At 53.3% G+C, this 18,314-nt stretch overlaps 1 protein-coding gene across 10 annotated transcripts in view; it reads left to right on the top strand.

Annotated features, from left to right (window-relative positions):
* SIL1 (SIL1 nucleotide exchange factor) overlaps nucleotides 1-17,304 on the top strand; it is a 98,712-nt gene extending 81,408 nt beyond the window's left edge. For all 10 annotated transcript variants that reach the window (XM_076349763.1, XM_076349762.1, XM_076349769.1 and 7 more), the window contains 3 exons: nucleotides 11,862-11,958; nucleotides 14,209-14,373; nucleotides 16,698-17,304. In XM_076349763.1, the coding sequence (XP_076205878.1) occupies nucleotides 11,862-11,958; nucleotides 14,209-14,373; nucleotides 16,698-17,048 (613 nt within the window). In that variant the 3' untranslated portion in view covers nucleotides 17,049-17,304. The remainder of the gene's footprint in view (nucleotides 1-11,861; nucleotides 11,959-14,208; nucleotides 14,374-16,697) is intronic.
* Nucleotides 17,305-18,314: the final 1,010 nt, after the last annotated feature.

Below are 18,314 nucleotides of genomic sequence, written 5' to 3'. Positions count from 1 at the left end.
CCCATGGAAATACAGAAACAGTTGTTGGGTCTCCAGGGATGTGCAGACCACAGGTTGGAACACGTCACCGAGGGACCCCAGGCAGCTCATCTGAGCTAGATGTCTTAATTTTAGGTGTCTAATGTTAAGTGAGATGAATCTGACACTTAGAAAGGTTTGGGGAAATGTTTCCGTCTTATTTTGTATTTAGAAAATATAAAGGTATATAGTGAATGTTTAAAAAACAACAACAGTAATAACAGCAATTATAGGTGGGTGCAATTTTCCTTTATCTTTTAACTGAAGCTGCTAGAAAAATTACTGCTGTGCTGGTATTTGGCAGGGACATCGATGCAAGTACCCACTTGTTTCTGAAAAATGCTGCTGGATTTTTAATGACCATCAGCAGCACAACCTTGATTTTTAAATGTCATCCTAAATGTAGCAGTTCCAGCCTCCTCTGCCGTGGCATGTGGGCGTTTGAGTAGGGATGAATCAGAAAGCAGAAAGAATTGCTGGTGCTTTCTGTGACTCCCAAGTTTTCTTTGAGGGCTTCCCACCCAGGAACTGGCTTGAATCGTCTGTGGGTTGCGTTGCAGCATCGCAGTCCCTGGTCCCGTGGCCACACTCCTGCTGTCGCTCTCCCCTCTATTAATGCGTGATTAAGTCGCTTGATGCAGAATGAGTTTGTTAGATTTTTCCAGGAGCTGGTGTTCCACAGGTCATGCTTTCTGTTTATGAAAACCAGATAAATAAAGGTTTCCCAGCTTCTGCAGATGCAGCTTTTCCATTCTTTCTCTGGCTGGAAGCATTCCCCAGGCTTCGCTTTTGGAGCTGGGATCTGTGCTTGGCATTTGCAAGATGGTGATTTGCTTTTGTAAATGGAGCAAAGTCTCGTTTTTGAATCATGACTCAGTGAAACAAATCTACTTTTCTAGTCTAAAATGATTCTAATAGCACTGTTAAACCCGGTGAGAGTAGGAACAGCCAGAGTTTAAAACATGACACTGCAGTGGGTGTGATTCTCCCTGTGATCCAGCATCTTCCCTTCCCTGTAGAGGAGTGAGATGGATTGAGATGAGGCTCGTAAGCGATGAGCAGATCGGTTGTTTAGGAGCAATACCTTCCGTCGTGGTACTCGGGGGTGCTCCGGGGCACATCCGTAAGAAAAATGGGTGGGAGACGACAGAAAGATTTGCTTGATGTAATGCACTGCCTTCCTTGGTTACGGGAGGAACGCAGAGAGTTGCGAAACAGATGGCAGGGTTAAAATAGGACAGTGCATCTCGGAGATGCTGCTGGAAGGGAGAGAAGTGAAGTGCCTGTTCTCACACTTCGCTTTGTGTCTCGTGGTAAGAGCTGGAGAGTGCCTGCGCTCCGCTGGCACTCCCAACAGGGACGTGCCAGGCAAGGGCTTGCTTTTTTTTTTTTTAATATTGTTAGCACTTGTCTTAAAGAAAAATCAGCTCAAATGAGCAAGCAAACAAATAAAGTGAATAACAATCGAAGGTCTTAGCCTCAGGCCACCTTTTAATGTCTCTCAAGATTATTAGTGAGATGTGTTAGATAGGCACTTGCTGCCGCTGGAGAATATAAACCGAAGTGTTAGGAACCCGGCAGTTAGCACTAAGGCTTTCTTCTCGCGGTGCTTTCAGACAGCTTTTTGCAGTGTTTTCATGTTACCTAAGGCGTGTGTATAGGTTTTGTTGGAATATTTGAATAACTTTGCATGCCTTGAATTATGCTCAGTGCGACATGGCAGATCTTGCAGGGATGCTTCTGTGCAAAGCTGCCCCACTGCGAGTTACTGTCACAGAAGGGTCTTGTTCAGGGGTCCTGCAGCAGCAGCAAAGAGCTAGGTAGGACCTTGGGTGTTCCTGCATTTGCTACCATCCTAGGCCAGCTGAGTTTTGGAGCCACGAGGCTGGAGGCGTGCAGAGAAAAGGAGCGTGAAGAAGGGGAGGAGCAGGGAGGCAGGAGCCCAGCACTTATGCTTTTGCACCCTGGTGCGGCTGCCGATGCTCCTGGGAGCGCTTCAGTTTCCCCGTCTATAAATCGGGGGTGCTTTGAAGTCTCTGTGATGAAAAACACTGGATGCGCTCAAGGACGTGGTATTAATCCTGCAATATTGTTCTTGTTCCTTGCTGTGTTGTGATTTTTGAAAAGAAATCAACACAATTTTTGTGGGCTATGGCTAAAATGGCATGGAAATAAATTGAGTTCTGCTTGCACTCGTAGAGAATCACTCGCTTTTTGTTAATGCAGCCTCTGATGAAACAGACCCCATCCTTAGGCACCGATATGCGTTTGATCTATGGTAAAATTAACAGGCTTTCAGAAATATATAGGGAGTGTTTTGTATGGCACATGGCACGTATAGCCTTAAGGTTGATTTACACCTCAAAATAAAGCATTAGTTTGGGTGACTGAGTGCTGGGGGGAGTTCTCCATGAACTGTGGAGCACTTGCTCGTACCTACCTGGAAGGATCAGTCATTCAACACATTGTGCTGGAAGAGAGCTCACGCAGTTCCCCTTGATCGTTTCAGATGCGGCATGAGTCACCCAGTCCAGCCCTTAAATCACAGCGGGTTGACAGACCCTTCGGAGTGGACTATATGGGTCTATCCTTCACCGTCAGGAGAACAGAGAAGATAGGCTAGCCTTGATGGTGCTGTTTCATGCCCTTTCCTCTGCAGGCTCCTCCGGCTCCGTGCTGACAGGGTGACGGCGATAGCGCCGAGAATCCAAAAACCTTTGCTTTTTAATCATAAAATGGTTTGTGGGTCTTTGATTAAACTCGTGGATGCTGAGCTGGTATCTGAGGCTGTTGAGAGCTGCACCCCTCCACTTGCCCGGGCGTCAGTGGGAGCTTTAGGTGCACAACCCCCTCCAAAGCAGACCAGAAAGTCACCCGTCCATGTTTGCGTAGCTGGGGGGTATGTGCTGGCACTAAAATAAAGCTCAGAGCTGGCGAAGGTGAGGGTCAGGAGAAGAGAGGGGCTCTGGGGGTGCCCTCGGGAGCCTCACACGTGCCAGGGCGGCAGGATTCCTGCCTGGGCTCTTTGTTACTGTGTGCGATCTCCAGCCCATTTTCATGGTACCTTTTTTCTACAGATACAAATACAACCTGTCAGTTTGTGTGTGTTCAGCAGAACAATTTGGCGCAGTTGATTTTGTTATGGCACCTAAGATTTAATTGTCCGGAGCTGGTATTCACTCTTCTACTCTGCTCCGCGGAGAGGTGAGGAGGAGGAAGGGTTTCGCTGCAGCTCAACTCAGTCCCTCTGTTCACATCGCTCCTCTCCGGAGCAGTCACGCTTTGGGCAAGTCCTTGTTTTGGTTGTCCCAAACAAGTGCCCTGGCTTTGCCACCCGCTCCCCTGTCGCTGGGGCTTTCTGCACCCTTACGAGGTGTCTCGCTGCGGCACATTCGCTATTCTGTATTTTTATTTAATTACTTACTTTTACAGCTCTTCATATAAATCTAATTATCCATCTGTTATGCTACATGACAGCACTGCAGCTCTTCTCTTTTTTTTTTTTTTTTTTTCCCTGTTCCAAAATATTAGCCGCCTTAGCCTTGCCCTCTCTGGGCTTAGGCAAGCCGGGTCCCCTCCCCGCGGGGCTCCCGATGGCTCTCGACCCTGGCCGCACCACGAGAAGTAGCTCCGCTCTGTGCTTCCAACTCGAAATCGTTGTGACTGCAAAGGGCCAGAAACTCACGTTGGGTAATTCCTAGTTACATCGTGTATCTGAGAGCGGAGTTTGCCCCAGTTAAACCCGACGTCGCTGTACCCCCAGGGAGCTCAGGGCTTGGCTGTAGTGGGATGTTATAGCCCTCCTGCTTTCAGCAGGGACGTTGCAGGGCTCATAAGAAGCTCAGCTATCTCTTGCTGGTGCCTGGGACGCAGATATATGGTCGATAGCAAGCCAAGGTTCCCCCAGCTTTTCCCAGGCAGTCTTCCACGCTATTTCTGCCTCTCTGGGGTAACTCATGCTCCCTTGGTTTAAGTATCACATTAGCCCATCAAAATCACAGAATCACATACTCAGCTCCAACTTGCTCTCTGCAGTTCTATTCTCCTCTTAGCAACAAATACTCAATAACCTAATTGCTCATTAAAAACCATACTTGCATTTATGTAATCCATTATGTCATGTTGAGACATGTTGCTCTCACAGGGATGCTGCTGCTCCCCCGCTACTGTGATGAGCGCCTGGCTTGGTAGAAAGTGAGAAGGCAGCATTGCATTGAAGTGGAGATTTTCATCTTCTCGGGGGTTTTTTTTATGTCTCTCCTATATTCTCTGCTTTTGAACATCTAACATCTCTTTTATGCTTCACATCTTTCATACAAAATTGTTGTATTGTGTTGCCTATTGAAACCAAGTTTTCCTTTTGTCAGGTTTTCCCCCCTCACCCCCACTTTCTTCTTCGCTGTATTTTGATCGGCACAACTACTTAGGACTCCGTTTTCCTGGGTGGTTTTTAATCTCCTTAAGTCGTAGCTCTGATGGCCTTTGTCTGTGATAAACTCAGATTTGAGCTGATGCTCGGAGAAGAATTCTAGGCCACTTCTGCTGCATGCGGACCTCGGTGGGGGCTTTGGGGGTGTCTGTGCTTCCTCCCTCCTCCTCTAACTCTGAATAGTCGCAGGCAGCCTTGTTGGGGCTGGGGTTATCTTATTATCACCCTGTACGTCTCATGTTGTGCGTGCAAATGTCCCATTTCCATTTCAATAGCGTGGGACTCTGCAATAACGGAAAGCCTCTGTGTTAAATATGTATTTTTGTGAGAGATTCACCAACCCCGTGCTTAAGCATCATTTGCTGGCATCCCGCGGCAGAGCCAGGGTGGTTGTTTCAGAGGACGGGGTGGGGGGGGCTGCAGAATTGTTCGCATTGAGTTGTCCCGGTTATCCTCTTCTTAAGAACAAAGTTCGGAAGGAGATGTAGCCCACTGGCGCGCACCTGGGAAGCTGTGGATTCGGAGCCGGCTGGGCTCGCTGCAGCTGCTCCGCAGTCATTTCCGATGGGGATAGTTCATGCTGTAGCCAGTGCTTTGAATGCAATAGGAAAGCGTATTCTCTGCATGTGTCACTTCTCACTTGGACTATTTTAATGCTTTTTTTGTCTTTTCTTAAAACTGCAATCTAAAATTCAATCGTGCAAGTATTAATGAGCTGCTGATTATCCTGCCTCTTTTTTCTGCGCTTATTCAGAGTCTCAGATTTACAGCTATAGTTCGGGCTGGAATTACTGAATTCCAGTCAAACCTTTAAGCGTTGACATTGTAATGATCAGTTTTATCTCTCTATCTATTATTTGTCAGGTACTTTTAACGTGAATGTACTTACAAGAGCTGTCAGAAATCCTCCCAAATACAGAGGCCTCTGAAAAAGTTGGTGGCCTTTCACATGTGACCCTGCTTGTATTGCTTTTCGTTTCCAGGACTCACAAAAATGACCTTTTCCATTGCCTTTCAAATTCTTACCTGGGTGTGAAAGGTTGAGAGGCACAAGAAGCCAGGCAAGGCTTGGAGTTGTAATGCCATCGTAGGTACATTTCGGCCTCAAGCCACTTCACTCTCCTGCGAGGAAAGCATTGGTGCACTCTCATTTTCTTTGTTAACAGATTTTGGAGTGAAAGCTGGGGAGCGGGGCTGGAGGGAGGGGGAGGGCAAGGTAAGCCATGCTGCCTTGCTGCCTCTTTCTGATCCTCAGGTTATAGCACAAGCTAAATAGACTGTACTAAATTTTTTAGGCTGTTTCACAGACTTACAGACTTTGATCCTGGCTTTGATTTCCCACGTGGCATCGCAGACTGCTGGTTCTGACGAGAGAAGAGACCCATTAAGTCCTGTCTAGCCCAGTGATTATCATGCCTTTTCACCGTCATGCCAGGCTTTCATCAAAGCACGAGCTCTCCAGGCTTACCTCCCTGTGCCCTGGGGAGGATGCTGGTGTAGCTCAGCAGCCGGTGGCCATGAGAGCGGGTGTGCGGCCCCCGCCGCAGCGGGACACGCTCCAGCCAGGGCAGGAGAAGTGCTGTGCTCAGCACCCTGCTCCTGCCGGGCAGGAGCATCCCCTCCATTGTGCTCCCCCATTCGCACCTCTTTTTGGTCTTTCTCTACCTGGCTTCGGCAGGTTGCTCAGAGTAAGAAGGTGACCCTTTTTTTTCTGGGGTCTCGTGCGGTTTGTACAACAAGCAGGCCGAGAAATAAATATTCTCTGTGTGTCCTTGCCGGAGCAGTGGAGATGAGAACGTTTGCCTGCCTGCCCTGCTCTGTGCTTCCAGGTCCCTCCGCACCACTTGGCTTTTCTTTCTTTTTTTTTTTTTTTTTAATTTAAATCTAATTTTGCTGCCGTATTGCAAGTTCCCGTGTAACTCAAGAGCCGCTGTTGCCTCAGGGCTGCGTTGCTGCTTTTCAGTCTTCCCATGCCCCTCTCATGTGTGGTCTGGAAACACTTTGAAAAGCCTCTCCTAAATTTGTGCACGTGTACTTGGGGTCATCCTAGGAGGAATTAGGGTAAGAGTATCTCTTAATGGATAGTACTCTAAAAAATCCTCTCTCCAGCGAAATGGCAGCTGCTTCCATGTAATGAGTTTGCCAGTGAGAATGGCAGAGAAGCCCGTGCTGGATTTTCAGGAGCAACAGCTGTGTCCCCCATACCGGTGCTGCTCCTTGGCATGCCCAAAACAATGTCCAGGGAGAAACAGCATCCATCCCACAAGCAGGTCCCTAACAGCCCGACAGCAAGGTGCGGGGGAATTGCAGCGTGTGTGGGATTACGAGCTACAGCGCGTGGAGAGGCTGTTTGGAGGGCTCTGATCCCAGCTTGCGAGAACATGTTTCCTCCAGGAAGCCTCCATCATGCTGGTGGGTCCTCTGGCCGGTCATCCCCGTCCTAAGGTCTTGCTGCTTCCACAAAGAGCTTTAATGGAAGAAAAAAAGGAAGAAAGGAGCAAACATCCCGACCTGGCAGCTGGTGGAAGATGCCAAGTCCCATCTCTGCCTTCACCACCCGCCCAAGGCAGGACCTGTCACCGGTCGCTGGGGCGCTGCGGCAACTTCATTTCAGTTTTACTCTGATAGCACTGATCACAGCGCATCAGCCCTTGTTTTTATTACTTTTGCTCCCCTCTCCGTGCGCTGTTGAGGCTTGCGGTGTTCTGGCAGACAAGCCTTGACTGTAATAATTTCTGGCCTTTCGTCGGAAGTTGTAACTCCAACGCAGTGAAATATAAACTGGCAGAAAATGGAGTGTTTCCTTCTGCCATTGCGAGCTGCAGCAGGCAGGCTCAGATGGAGGTTTTCTGTTGGCTTTCCCTCCCCTGCATTTGTGCTTTCCCCTCTCCGCCGAAGGGCACGGTCGCCCTCCTCCAGCCACCGAGAGGGAAACGTGCTGGGCTGATGAAATGGCACATGAAGTTTGTGCTCGGCAAAGTCACAACTCCAGGAGCTTCGGAAGGAGGCAGCAGTGGGAAACATAAATGTTGTTTGTCTTGTGGTCACAAGGGTGTGTCTTAAGTGCTGGGGTGTGCTTTTGACAGGCTGGGTGAGCCCGTCTGCGGAGATCCCTGGGAGAGGTGAGGAGAGGCAGGGTTGTCTGCAGGCAGCAGGGACATCTGGAGTTGGGTGGAGGATCAGCCTGGGTTGGGATTTGAAAGCACAGAGAGTAGACTGTAGACAACACCCTGGGAAAGAGGGTATTGTCTCCAGGATCTGTATCAAGAGGGTCTGGTGGCCCATGTCCAGAGCTGTTCAGAGGTCATCTCATGATCTGGGATGGATGACCCATGTCTCAAGAAGTTCAGGATCTTCTGTCCAAGGACAAAGCCCACCTTGCAAGGGACAGAGCTTTCTCAGGAGTTGCTCAGAGACGACGGCATGGTCATGTGTGGGCAGTAGGGATTCCTGCCGGTCTCCCTGACCTCTTCATCCCTGCTCAGTGCATCTTGGCCAGCGTGAACACCAGCAGCGTGCTAGTTAACCCCAGCACCCAGGTGGTTTCTTGCATGGATCAATCATGATGAGCCTGTACCCAGCCTTGTTTTCTACTCTTCAGGAACAGAATGAGAGATGGATGTGATGGACGTGGGCCACATGGCTGGGAGGGACAAGAACCTCGGACGTGTGGTGAGGGCCATATCAGGAGGGGATGCGTTGTGGCCCTGCAGTTGGGGTGGGTCCTCCCAGGGCGAACCGGGGCTGCATTTAGCACATGCAGGAGCCCTCTTGGGAAGCCGCTTGAACCTGGGCAGGGCACTTCTGTCGAGTCCCCATAGCCTTGTGCCTGTTCCTCACCCAGGTTTGAGGCTGGTTAATCTCATCCGTTGAGTGCTCCCAAATCTTTGCCATCACTGTAGCATCAGGGGGTGTCGTTGTAGGCTGTATTCAGTCTCTATCCCAGCCTCAGAGTTTCATTTCAGTGAATTTCTTGCTAGTGCCACCATCCTCTTATCCATTAGCAGATTAGCACAGGTTGAATTTCCCATGTGAGTGCTCCACAGTCTGTCTCATTGTATTTATTTTGTTCAGGCTGCTTTTCCCTGGGCTTGACAGTGTAATTTGTACAGATCTGTGCTGAGTTTTCCAAACTCTCAAATGAGCTTTTTTGTTAGCGTGAAGCCTGGACTATTGATAGTAGAGACATTAAACAACAGAAACATTGAGAAGTGAGCAGCACGCCTACCATCCAGGAAGGCTTCCTAACCTCTGGAGGTGCTCCTTGGCAAAAACTCCATGGTTCAGAGATTTTAATTAGATCTAATCCTCCAGGTGACCAACCAAGCATTAAAAGGCATACCAATTTTTCAGTTGCGTCCCTTGCTGTAGGAGTTTTTATTATTTATTTTAGATAAATGTGACAAAATAACTTGGATATCCCAAACTTAACGTTTTCCTTGAGTGGCGCTAAGAGGTCTCCAGCATAGGAGAGTCTCCTTTCAGTGCAGTTATACTCAGAAAAGTGCCCGCCTGCAAACTCGTTCTGCACTTACTCTGGTCTCCCTTTCCCGGAGTAACTTGCATGTGAAATTTGGTTGAGTTTTTGGATCAGAAGTTGTATTTTCTGAGCGTCAGAGTTGCCAGCTCCTCCTTGGGGTCTGGAAATGCAGCTGTGGTTTCTTTGCCTCTTGTTCGCGCCAGTCACGGAGCCCCAGCATTGACAGCATGGCTGATGATGTGCCGGGCAGAGCCAAATCTCCACGCCGTGCCTTCCCCTAGAAAAGCCTGAAGCAGAAACAAGCACAACCCAACCTTACGCAGACAAAGGCAGAGACCAAAAAGAAAAAAACAGAGCTGGAAAAACAGAGCTGGAAAAAACCCTCTTCTTCCCCCTCCTGCCTGGTTTGCAGCAGAGCCTGGCACGGCAGGCCAGAGTCTGTGCGTCTCCTGTAGCGGCTGGGTGGGTTTTGGAGATGCACAGGGCTCTGATCACGGCCCCGGCGGCTGCGCTCGTGTTGCCCAGCCTCTGCAGGAGAAGGTTTCGTGCTGTTGTGGTGAGCACAGCAGTGTTCAGCCGTCCCAGCTCAAGCACCGTCTGTGCCCAACTCTCTGCTGAAGGCACCTTCAGCGACTTTGGTACGTGTATTCCTTCTCACTGCTGCATTTCCTTGCTGCCCTCTGGGTGTCACGTCTCTGCACTCCCAAAGGAGTCTAATCACAAGCCTGGCTTATAAATCCACCTGGACCAAAACGATGCAGGATTCATTCACTTCTGTAGGACAGATATTACTTATCTCTGTCTCTTTTGAGGTGAGGGTCACACTTGGCACGTTTCCGCCTGCTGGGATATGTTAGACCGGTCTTCAGCCAACCCCTGGGTGCTCTGGGAGCTGTTTGTCCTCCATCCCACCGTTGTACTCTTCTCTCCATCTTTGCCCTGGGAGAAGTTGCTGAGGCTGGACAGGGCGCCATGATGCTGCAGGGCTGCAGCCCCGTCCCTGGGCCTTGCCTGTGCTGGAGGGGCCGTGGCTCTCCGTGTGACTGCAGGTATGGCTGGAGATGAGAGCAGCGGTTGTCATCTGGGGGGAAATTGCCTTGCGTCCAGGGGTTGCCTGGGGGCAGCTGAAGGTTTTGGGGCTGATGCTGTTGGCCTGTGGTGGCTCCTGACTCTCCAAAATCAGAGCCCAGGCCAGGCCATCAGAGGTGCCATCGCTGCTCTGCAAGAAGAGGGGGTTGGCCACACGGGTCGTTTCCCACCATGTTGAGGTGGGAAATAACATCCTGTTGCTGCAGGAGACCCTGCTGAGCCTGTTGGCATGGTGAGGATGGGGGATAACATGCATCAGGTCCCACCTGGACCCAGGCACTACCAGAAGCTGGTTTGCTCCCAGGGCTGCTGGGGCTGCTGCAGTGCCGGCACACGGGGGTCTGCGGGTGCACATGTGGACCACGCTGCGAAAATCTCTTCTGCAGGAGGATCCTGAAGCCCCTGGATTCGTTCTTTCTCCTTCCTGCCCTGTCCAGGCAGGTCACAGATGTCCCCCTCCTTTGAAGGGTGCCTGCGCCGTGGCTCTGCCTGGGTGCCTGCCGCAGCAAGCGGGTGAGGAAGGAGAAATCAAAGGTGGCTTTCAACAACCCCCCTTTTCCTGCCTTGAGGTCAGCCTGGTAATGGCAGTCAGGAACCCGCACACCAGATCTGCCTCCTCTGAGCCATGGATGACTCCTAATGGCGTGAGAAGCAAAGCCTGGATGGAGCAGGGAGGGTTGGAGAGATTGCCCAGCACCTTGGTTGACACAGATGAGCTTAGTGTTTTGCTGTATTTCTGGGAGCGATGGGTTTAATTCAAAGCTGCTCCCTGCCCAAGTCCCTTTGTCTTCTGTTTTTGTTTGTTTATGACCCTATCTGCCTCCGCCTCTCTTATTTCTTGGACAATGCTTGGCACTGGCTGCTCCAGCAGCTTTCTGGTAGCGGTAAGAGCTGTGGGTGTTTTGCTGTAGCAGGGATGCGTGACCTTTGTCTGGCTGCAGTGCGATTGCTGCTTCAAAGTCGAGCAAAGGCTGAAGTGCTGGAGCTCTTCCTCGGAGCGCGAGAGACCTGGGATCAGGGATGTAGACAGCCGGTACGTTGTGCTCAGGCTGTGAAAGCCCTGCCAAAGAGGGAGCTAGTAGCATCTAACCTCTCCGCCACCTTCAAAGACGTACTAGAAGTGGGTTTGCAAAGCATCTGTGTGGCCGAGGTGCCCCTGCCTGGGGCAGCACGGATGGTGGGCAAGGCTTGTCTTCGTCTGCCTGCACCCGGGGCAGCTGTTCACATCCAGACCTGAAATTTTAGCCTGGTCCTCGCAGACAGAAGGATGGATTTAGCCATTTGTAGTCCTTGGAGAAAAGCGCTCGATGCGAGAGGTGTGTGGGTGGTGAGACCAGGAGTAATTTGTGATTCAGAGGTGACGGGGACAAGCAGGACCTTCCTTCAGGTGAGCTGGAGGGCTGGTGCTGCAGCACAGGAGCATTTAAATAAATCAGCATGTTAACAGCAAACAAGGAGCGTGAGAGGGGGAAAGCGAGAGCTGAAATAAAAGGCCGTTAAGGAATAGATGCGATGCAAAGTGAGAGGATCAATAGCAGAGAGGGAAACGCAGGGCAGGGCTCCTTGCCAGGGGAAGACAGGTAGGATGTGGGCACGTGGTGGGGTGATGCCCTTCCTCAGCCCTGTTGCTATCACTTCAGATTGCATCGGTCATGTGCTGTGTTTGGGGTGGCCTGCAGGGCTTTGCACCTTCTCCATAACTGTGAGCCGTGGTTGGTGGGAGCTGGGGGGATTGACCCTCGTTCGTGTCCGCTGTGGGGTGCTGCCCCAGACAGACCCAGCGTCCGTCCCACCCTGCCGTGCCCCGCTCTGTTGGTGACCTGCCTTTTGCTTTTGTCCCTGCAGCAACCCCAAAGTCCAGATAGAAGCAATTGAGGGGGGCGCGCTGCAGAAGCTCCTGGTTATTCTGGCTACAGAACAACCCCTGGCTGTCAAGAAGAAGGTGAGCGGGCAGGGATGCACCTCTGGGTAAAGCCGTTTTTGTGCTGAACTGAACGTAAGCGCTCCTCGGGGCATCGCTGACATCGTGAGAGTGTGGGACCCTGCGCTGCTCCCCATGCTGGGTGGGCTCCAGTGCACCCCAGGGTGCTGGACCCCCCCCCGGCAGCCCTGGCCCCCGGCGCTGCGGGTCTCGCCCCCGCTGCCAGCAGCAGCATGCACAGCAGCTCTGCCAGCCCCACGGGGGACAGGGCTCGGTGCTGCGGCTCCTCTGGGAGAAAAGGTGGGGGTCCCCGTGGCAGGCGTAACGATCAGAGGCTAACAAACATGGGAGCTGACGTTTGGAAGGAGCTAATTGCTGGAGCCAGCCCCGTGTCCTGCCTTTGGCGGTGGCTTTGGAGCAAGCCGAGCGGCGCTGAGAGCCCCCAGCCAAATGTGCAGTGCTGTCCATCGGGGTGGGGGCTTCCTCGCCGCCTCCCTCCCTCCTTCCTCACCATACTCCCTGGAGCATGAGATCTCATTACCCTCGCTTTAGAGTGTGATGCCACCTCTGTTTACGGGCCGTAAAATTATCTGGCTGCTCCCGAAAACCCAGCCCCACCGTTTAACACGGTGACCTCCTGCGAGAGGGGGTTCGGCGGGGCGAGGGAACCACCAGCTCTTTCATTCATCTTTAATGCACCTGCTGTTATTCCAGCGGCGGTGTGCTGCGAGTGTTTTAACAAGCTCCCGCAAACATGTTCCCCTTTAGTCCATGGTAAGAGTTCTCCAGCGAGTGAAAGGCACGGGAGAGGCTGGGGAACCCCTTTGCTTTCAGCCACGGGTGTGAGGAGGTCCCGGCCAGAGAAGTGCACCACGGGACGCTCCATGCTCAGAAACTCCTCCCAGGAGCACCCGTGGCTCAATCCGGAGCTCGTTTTGGGGTGGGGAGGGATGGCTGGGCATCCAGAGGCTCCCACCAACATCGCTTGAAGCCCTGGGTGGTGGGTGCAGGACAATTCTTTCCAGTGAGCCTGAACGCGTTCTGCTGGCAGCCTTCTCTGGAGAAGAGCGAGAGCGATGAGCTCAGTATTGTCCACATTCACACGTGGCCTTACGAGAGCCTCCGAGGGCTGAACCCCCTTTTCCAGGAGGACAGAGGCTTTTAATTTCCAGTTCCCATGCTGTGTACGGTCTCCTGTCTCTCTCCAGGCCAGGATCCCAAGGACAGGTCGGTGCCCCAGGCCCTTCCTGCAAGGGGCAGCAGCCCATGGCTCCCGCTCCGGTGGGTTTTCTGCCCCAGCGCTCGCAGCGGTGTGCAGCAGCGAGGCCAAAAGTGCATTTCTTCCCTCCCCTGTCCTTGGGCCTATGGTTAAAAAAGGAGATGGAAACATCCTCCAATTCACCAGCGGCAACTCGGAAGATGGAAAATAGAAACAAATGGGACTGGGGAAGAGATGGCTGTCAGCTCGGATCTGTCTGCGGAGAGCGGGGATGCACGGTCCACCTCGGTGTGCGGAGGAGCCGGCTCTGCTCGCTGGCAGGCACCCAGATGAGCATCCCCGTCCCCGCTCGGGCAGGAGCCCTGCCCCGGGCGGCGCCAGCCCGTCCCCTCTGCAACCTGCAGTTGTAAAAACTAGACGAGTGTAAGATTCAGCCGGTTGGCCCCTAATTGCCTCCTCGGTGTTAACCCCGTGCCACTCAAGGCCCAGGAGGCAAGTGCGGGCATGCTGGTGATGCTTGCACCGTGACAGACCCTGTTTTGGGGCTGTGTCCTAGGAAACATCATGGTCTTGTACTCCGGCCATGTGGGTGCAAGGAAGAGGACGTTCCCCAGGTGTCCAAATCACCTCGAGGGGATCAGGCTCTGCTGAGCGGTGCTGGACCCCATTTCGCCCCGTCCTTAGCCCGTAGCTGGGCTCCGTACCGAGGACCGGTGGGGGTGAACTGCGAGGAGAAGCGATGGTGTTGGGTCTGTTCAGGTGCTGGCCACAGGTCACTCTGGGTTATCGTTCTAGCAAACGCGGTGACAGTCCGGGTTGGAGTTTGGGTGGAAGTCACCCAAGTTCAGGCAGCCTCGCAGCGCTGGGGAGGATTGGGGTCAGGAGAAAAGGGGACTCTCGGAGATGCCCCTCAGCAAGGAGAGGTTTGAATGCGTCTGCCGGGGAGCTCCGCACAAATGGGTTGGAGCATGTTTCTCCTGTCCCCATGAAGAGAGGCTGCACCAAATGCGGCGGCTGTGGGCACCGTGCTGATGGACCTCTCTCCCCGCCAGGCTCTCTTCGCGCTGTCCTCCATGCTGAGACACTTCCCCTACGCCCAGCAGCAGTTCCTCAAGCTGGGCGGCCTCCAGGTCCTCAGGAGCCTCTTCAGGCAGAAGGGGATGGAGACCCTCCACGTCCGTGTGGTGACGCTCCTCTACGACCTCATCGTGGAGAAGGTGAGGAGCCGGGAGGGAGGGGATGGGACCCGGCCAGGCACTCCCCACCTTCATCCCCTCACCGAGCCAAAGGGGCCCTCAAGCATTCTTGCAGAACGAGGGTGAGGAGGGGCCGATCCAGTATCGGTGCTGGTCCGTGCTGTTGGGATGTGGCCCGTGGGCTGGAGGGGACTCTACTGCAGGGGCTGAGTGCCTGGGAGAGCCCAGAGCGAGCTTAAATCTTTATTTTTCATTAAACTGCCATCGCCGTTTCCACCCGAGGGTGTTTAAATAACGAAATGGCAAGGACCTGAGTAGGGAAAATAGGCACCGGACTTGCAGTGAGCTCGGCTGCGGCGTCCAGCCGCCGGCTGCCAGCCAAGTGCCCGGGGACCAGCCGCTGTTGCTGTGCCCGTGCCTGCCTGCGTGTCCCTCGCTGGAGCCGAGCCCGCAACGTTAAGCGTTTTATTTTCAAATACCTTGGATTACTGCTGTAAATGTCAGTTTAAAACCCGTCTTTCCTTGCCATCGCTTGTTGTTCAGTCTGTGCGTTTCTCTCACTCCGGAGAATGGAAATGAAATCCACTTTCACTCAGTTTATAGCCAATTTGCCCTGCCGATTACTACCGCTGTAATACTTGGGTTTCAGGCACTGCAGAGCAACGTCTGCGTTTTAAAACAGTTGTTTTCCAGGAGACTTTGTAAAGGTGCAAATTATTTTAGCGGGTCTGAAATCTTATCAGGTGCTGGCTCTAACGCGCAGCGATCCTGTCTGTCTGCTCGCATGGAGAGGGAGCGTACGTGGGCATTTTACCAGAACCGTTCACTCCTGCTGCACGTTTTACGGCCGCCCCTCCGGCAGCCCCATCTGTTCCCAGCTCCGCTGTGGCTGGGGGCAGTCCGCAGCCCCGGCAAATTCTCAGGTTTATGTTAAAACAATGATTTTTTTTTTTTTTTTTTTTTTTTTTTTTGCTGTCCTTCGGGCTGGGAACGCCACGTATCGATCCCAGCCCCTTCGCTTTCCGAGTCTGCGGAGAAGATGGGAGAGCCCTCGGTGCCCGCCGGGGAGCAGGGCTGGTCCGAGCGGGGTGGCAGATTTGGGGTGGGCTGGGTGACAGTCAAATAGGTTGGTATGACAATCGTAAACTACCATCGGCAGCTCTCTGCGCTGAAGCACAAATTGCCGGGGCTCTGAACAGCTTTTTCTGCCGCCTTCTTTCCTTTTTACCCCAAATCCTGCATGGCCAGTGGGGGTTTAGCAGGCAGCCCTCTCGGGGGACCGGGAGAGGGGAGGTCTCCTCGGCGCTGTCCTTCCTTGTCCCCACTGTGTCCCATCCTGCTCCCCACAGCACCCACCCAGGGGACGGCAGGAGTCCATTGCCAAGCTGGTGAACAGGTCAGAGAAAATGTTCGGGGCACCCTCGGGGACCCAGGCGGCCCCCGGGGACGGGGTTGTCCGATCGCTTCTCGCAGCAGCTCCTGGGCACGCTGGCTGCCCTCTCCCTTCCCCAGGGCTGGATTTCTGCTCACCAGCCCCGCAGAAGCCCTCATCTCCCTTCAGCAGTCTGAGGCGAGCAGCCCTGCGTTAGGCAGAACTAATTAGCGAAGCGCAGACGTGGTAATTATCACAGGGGGCCACCAGCCAAGCGGGGGGGTCCACTGGGGGAACGGAGCCTGTTTGGGGAATTTCACGCTATCGACAGCTGCTCCAGCACCCAAGCCCCAAAGGGTGTCGGGGGGGGGTGGGAGGTTTCCCTTCCTCCCCCTGGCCCCGGCTCGGGACAGGTCTCTCTCGCTGGGAAGGGAGCCGGCAGCCCTGCCTGCCCCCGTCCCTGCGGGCACCTTTCTGGTCTCGGCACCGTCCCTGCAGAATTTCAGTATTCAGGTTTTTCTGGACCAGGCTGGGAGGAAGAGGAGCCAGATTTTTCTGGCTGTGGCTGGAGGAGACCGAGATCTCCATCTCTTCCATAAGAGCCGCACGAAGCCAAGCGGTGATGTTTGTTAGGTGCTGAAGGAGCCTGTCCAGCAGCCCAAAGCAGCAGACCCAGAGACTTCACAGGTCTTCTGCTGAACTTCCTCCCCCCCTGCGTCCCCTTTCAGGGCTGTGTGATACTGAAACCCCCGGTCACCGAGAGTTTTCCAGGGTGGGCAACCAGCCCCTGTGGCCAGCTTCATGCATGGGCAACAGGGAACCGGGACACAACCTTGTCTTGGTTTTCTGTTGCAAGTCACTCTCCAAGGCAGGTGTTACGGGGCGTGCATCCTCCTCTCCCATGATGTGTCATCTCCCGGGAGCAGTTGCTCTCCGATAGGGATATTAATCCATGTTCCACCACTTCCCACAGATGCTGCTTGAGGACTCGCAGCACGGAGATCAAATGGAAGAGAAAATCCAGCAGTACCGGCAAGTCAAGCTGGTCCCGGCGGTGGTGGAGCAGGACTGGTGCGTGGTCGTTTCCAACCTGCTGGCCATGCCAGAACACGACACTCGGGAGAAGGTCCTCAAGACGGTCGGCGTGCTGATGGCCTTCTGCAAGGAGCGCTACCGGGGGGACCAGGCCCTCAGCACCACCCTCAGCCTCCTACGCAGCGAGTACGAGGAGCTGGCGGCAGAGGAGCAGAGGGAAGGTGACAAAGATGGCTATTTCAAGGAACTCCTTGGGTCTGTAAATACCATCATCCAGGAATTAAGATGAAAACAGCCGTAGATTCAGTTCAATTCCAGATAATTCAGGGCAACAGCGTGAGTTTTGATGGCACCACTGTAAATGCACTTTTGAATAAACTGCTGGACTAAATGAGATCCAAGCGCTGGGCGAGTGTGCCAACAGCTTCATTGTTAAAACGTTTGGGGGCATGTCTTCTTTTGCATGGGGTACTGCTGGAAAAATAGAGGTATATACCTTAGAGGGAACGAGGTAGAGTCTCGGCTTACGTTGCCTCCAACCATGGTACCTTATGAGTGTTCTCAGTCGGTCTGCAGGATTATTTGGGGTGGGAAGGACTGAGGGATGTGGGACTGTCCTTGTTAGGCAGCTCCGCTGCGCAAAGGGAAGCGTTTGTTCCCGCAGCTCTGATCTGCCGTTGTTCTTGCCTGGCGATGACCCGCGGTGTCTGCGATCTTTTATTTGCTTCTGTATAACGCGGCTCGGCACTCAGACAGCACCGTTTGCCTTTGGATTGTTTTGTGCTTGTAGGGGAGGACTGAGTGTCGTTTCCTTGAAACGTTGGTTGGAGGGGCTCTCTGGAGGTCTCTAATCCAGCCTTCGCTCGGAGCAGGACCATCCCTCGGTCAAGTCAGTGTGGCCGTGACCCAGCTCCACCAACCCCTCTGTGTAGGTCATGTAGCTCCACCGTGGGAGCTCTCCTGCAGCCCCCCTCTGCTTGGAGGCCAGCCACATCCCAGTGGTCTGGGGGTCAAAACATCTATCGAAGCCCTGGTGTGGTACAGCCATGGACCCGCTCCTTCCGTCACGGGGGCTGACCAGCCGGTGAAGCACGCTTTGCGCTGCAACAAACCATTGAGTTTTTCCGCTTGCATTGTTCTTGGCTTTGGAAATGGCTTCCAGGAAGATCTCTAGGGGTTGAGGCTGGCCAGCCAAGGGTTTTTCATCCATGAAGTACAGCACGCTCTCCTTTCTGTGCTGGGCTGGGCATCTCCCTTCACCCACCTCTTCCAGCTGCACCTTCTCCTCCCTTTCCCATAGGCTCAGGTCCCCGTCCCCCATGAACCTCCTTTGAGGTCCTCCTCACGCTGGATGGTCCACTGGGGAAGACGTTCTGCCCTCTCCTCATGGGGCCGAGTCTGTCTCCCCACGTTGTCCTTCCTCTGGCGAGGAAGAAACCAAAGTCTTGCCTAAACCTCTGGCTGCCCAGCCCCTGGCCTGGGGATGACTGCCACCTCCCCCGCCATCAGCAAAGAAGATTATAAAAACTAAATGTATTCATTATTTTGTCTGTTT

The sequence above is a fragment of the Aptenodytes patagonicus genome, chromosome 12, assembly GCF_965638725.1.
Source record: "Aptenodytes patagonicus chromosome 12, bAptPat1.pri.cur, whole genome shotgun sequence".
In the NCBI taxonomy this organism is placed as follows: Eukaryota; Metazoa; Chordata; class Aves; order Sphenisciformes; family Spheniscidae; genus Aptenodytes; species Aptenodytes patagonicus.
The sequence above is the reverse complement of the archived record's forward strand: the minus strand, read 5'-3'. Positions and strand labels throughout refer to the sequence as shown.